This window comes from Anarrhichthys ocellatus, unplaced genomic scaffold, assembly GCF_004355925.1.
Source record: "Anarrhichthys ocellatus isolate YVR2014 unplaced genomic scaffold, GSC_Weel_1.0 scaffold57, whole genome shotgun sequence".
NCBI classification, from domain to species: Eukaryota; Metazoa; Chordata; class Actinopteri; order Perciformes; family Anarhichadidae; genus Anarrhichthys; species Anarrhichthys ocellatus.
This window is the reverse complement of record NW_022280087.1, coordinates 2,117,284-2,120,061: the sequence shown is the minus strand read 5'-3', so window position 1 is coordinate 2,120,061 and position 2,778 is coordinate 2,117,284. Positions and strand designations below refer to the sequence as shown.

The 2,778-nt window shown below is 46.5% G+C and overlaps 1 protein-coding gene across 2 annotated transcripts in view; it reads left to right on the top strand.

Annotated features, from left to right (window-relative positions):
- The window catches only part of tmem200b (transmembrane protein 200B), a 7,127-nt gene extending 4,747 nt beyond the window's left edge, over positions 1-2,380 (top strand). For both annotated transcript variants that reach the window (XM_031871317.1, XM_031871316.1), the window contains exon 2: positions 773-2,380. In XM_031871317.1, coding sequence (XP_031727177.1) covers positions 816-2,054 — 1,239 coding nt within the window. In that variant the 5' untranslated portion in view covers positions 773-815 and the 3' untranslated portion in view covers positions 2,055-2,380. The remainder of the gene's footprint in view (positions 1-772) is intronic.
- The last annotated feature ends 398 nt before the right edge of the window (positions 2,381-2,778 follow it).

Genomic DNA, 2,778 nt, shown 5'->3' with positions numbered 1-2,778 from the left:
TCTTGGTTTCTTAGTAACATTAGTAAATGTTACCTTTGTCTCTTGGTATTTTACTTACTAACGTTAACAAGAAACAAAGATAACATTTACTGACATTAGCAAGAGATCAAGTAAATGTTACTTTTTAGCTACATTAGCATTGCTAACATTAAAACCCTGTTTGCTGGTTATAAATTATTTGTTTGGCTAACAGATCAATACTGGTGAGAGCTAGCAATCAGCATTAACTTAGAACTCAGCTAGTCCGTTACCTGCTAGCTAACGGTAAAGTTTCTTAGTCTACTAACTTTTTGTAGTTTTAGTTGACCCCTATGTAAAAAATCCATCCTCGTGAAAGTGGTACCAGTCTCTCTGGTCTCTTGGGTCTTCTTGGTGAAGCTAGTTGGTGCTGAACAACTGACGACCAGTAGCTGTCCAATAGTGATGCTTGTAAACAATACCCAGCTAAGATGAGTTATGACCTAGTGTCACCTCTTCTGTTTTACACCAGTGAGCATTAGTCACAAGTATTCAAAAAGTAAAAGAGGCTTTGAAGTTGTTCAATATGAAATAGAAATATCCCACTGTGGATAAAAATGTATGCACAATGACTTGTATCCAAGAAATGAATTATCGTCATATCACATTTTTGTGATCTATCAGGCCGAAGTTAAAAACTTTAAGCTGACTTATGTATTACCCTGAGATATAGACTGGTGTGTATGTAATGGATGCAACATGTAGATACGTTGTTATAACTGCACTAACTCTTCAAATGTCCTCACTTCCAAAGGTCTTTGACAGGGTGTAACAGGAGCCTTGGACTGACGTGAGCCATGAAGACCCAGAAGGCCCAAGGTAGTACACCACCTTCACCTCCCTGCCGTCAGAAGTCTCGCTTCACCTTACGAGGCAGAAAGAAGGTCGGGGTGATCCAAGGGAAACTCCGCATCCGCTCCATACCTGGAGCCTTCCTTGTGCTGGGGGTCATCGTGGTGGTTGTTGGCACCGCTCTAGCTGTGGCAGGATACTGGCCCTACTGTATACCGAGAGCGTCCATCCTGGGAGCTGCAGATGGCGAAAGTTTCTCTGAGTCGCAGACTTCTGGGTGGAGTCTGGGAGCCAAGGGCCTCCTATCCACAGCCAGCCTCGTCCACAGTGAGCGGATGAAGCTGCTGGGGCCTGTCATCATGGGGGTGGGACTCTTCATCCTCATATGTGCCAACACAGTCCTGTATGAGAACAGGGACAGAGAGACTCAGATGCTGATGGCTCAGATGCGCAGTGTAATCTGCTCTGTGTCTGCAGCGGTTCCCTCAGCAGACCTTAAAGAAATAGCAGCAGCCAACTCCATGGCCAAACACTACCAGTGCGTGAGCAGTTTACCAGCTGCCCATCTCAACATCCTCTGTCTGCAGCAGCTGCCCAGTTCTGAGCCACTGCTTCAGACCAGACACTCCAGAGACCAGGAGCACAGTTTGGAGGGCATCTACCAGCAAGCTGTTCTCCAGACAGAAGCCCTCCACCACCAGGAGTCAGAGCCTCCGCCCTCCCTCCACTCCTCCTACTCCAACTCACGTAATTCCAGTCAGACAGACTTTAACACACAGTCTGGTGCCGAGTACGGGGGCAGTGCCAGTTTCATTCCGCAGCCCCCCCCACTCGTCAAGCTCAACAGCTGTCTGGTGTCTGCCAGCTCTATGTCCACGCTGGATGAGGTAGATATGCCAGCTATCCAGCCGAGGCGCTGCCACAGTATGAGTTACAGGACTAACCCGTATACAGCTGGAACTGGTGTGCCGGATGGACACCATGCACCGGGGGAGGAGGGCGAAATGAATCAGCTGGTAGTCACAAGAGAGACTGGTTCACAGGTTTGCGTGAACATCCCTTGGCAGGTTGTGGAGGCTGCAGAAGAGCAAACCCGCCGAAGCTGGCCTCGGCTAGACCTGGGCAGCAGCAGACGATATCTGAAACTAGAGAACAAAGAGGACTCAGTGGACAAACTGCTGGACCAGTTAGAGCAGCAGTGTTTTCAGTGGGATAAGAATTTTGGCTCTGGGCCTTTCCAGTGATTGGCTGCTCTCCACAGCAGTACAATCACTCTGATAACAAAGGATCATAAAGATATTTTCCTCTGGATTCTATAACTGCACTATATTTAGTTTGTCCTGTGTGGGGTGGAGAGAAACCAAGCCCCGGATTATCTGGAGTACAGTATTTCTCACAAGGATCTTCCAAAACATGAGCTTGTTCTCAATCTTCAGTGGAATATTGATACACAGGTCTTAGCTTGGATTCCGATTGGATTTGGTCAGTGGCGGGCCTTGCATTTTATACCTGGGCCTTCAGTGCTGTCCTGCAGCTGAAACACCACCTAATAACCTCATTATGACGCCACAGCTACGTTTATTTGTTTCTAGGGGTGTAACAATAGACGTATTCGTATTAAACCGTTCGGTACAAGGCTTATGAACCGAACAATACGTTTGAATAATACTAGTGCATTTGGAAAATTCAGAAGCTTAAATTGTGGGAAATATAATGTTCTTTCGGTGGACTGCGCTCATGTAGGAGACAACGGGCTGTGACCTCTGAACCCGGAACAATAACAAAAAACAGCTGAGGCCCCGAACTTCTGGGAGGCTACGCTAAACTAGCTTAACAAACAATAACTCCGCGCATGACGGTATGCTTCGTAATTAACGGACAATGCATATAGTCCAAATCTATATAATTAACACAATGACAACAACAAACTCACAAGAACCAGTCACATATATTCATATGACAACAAAG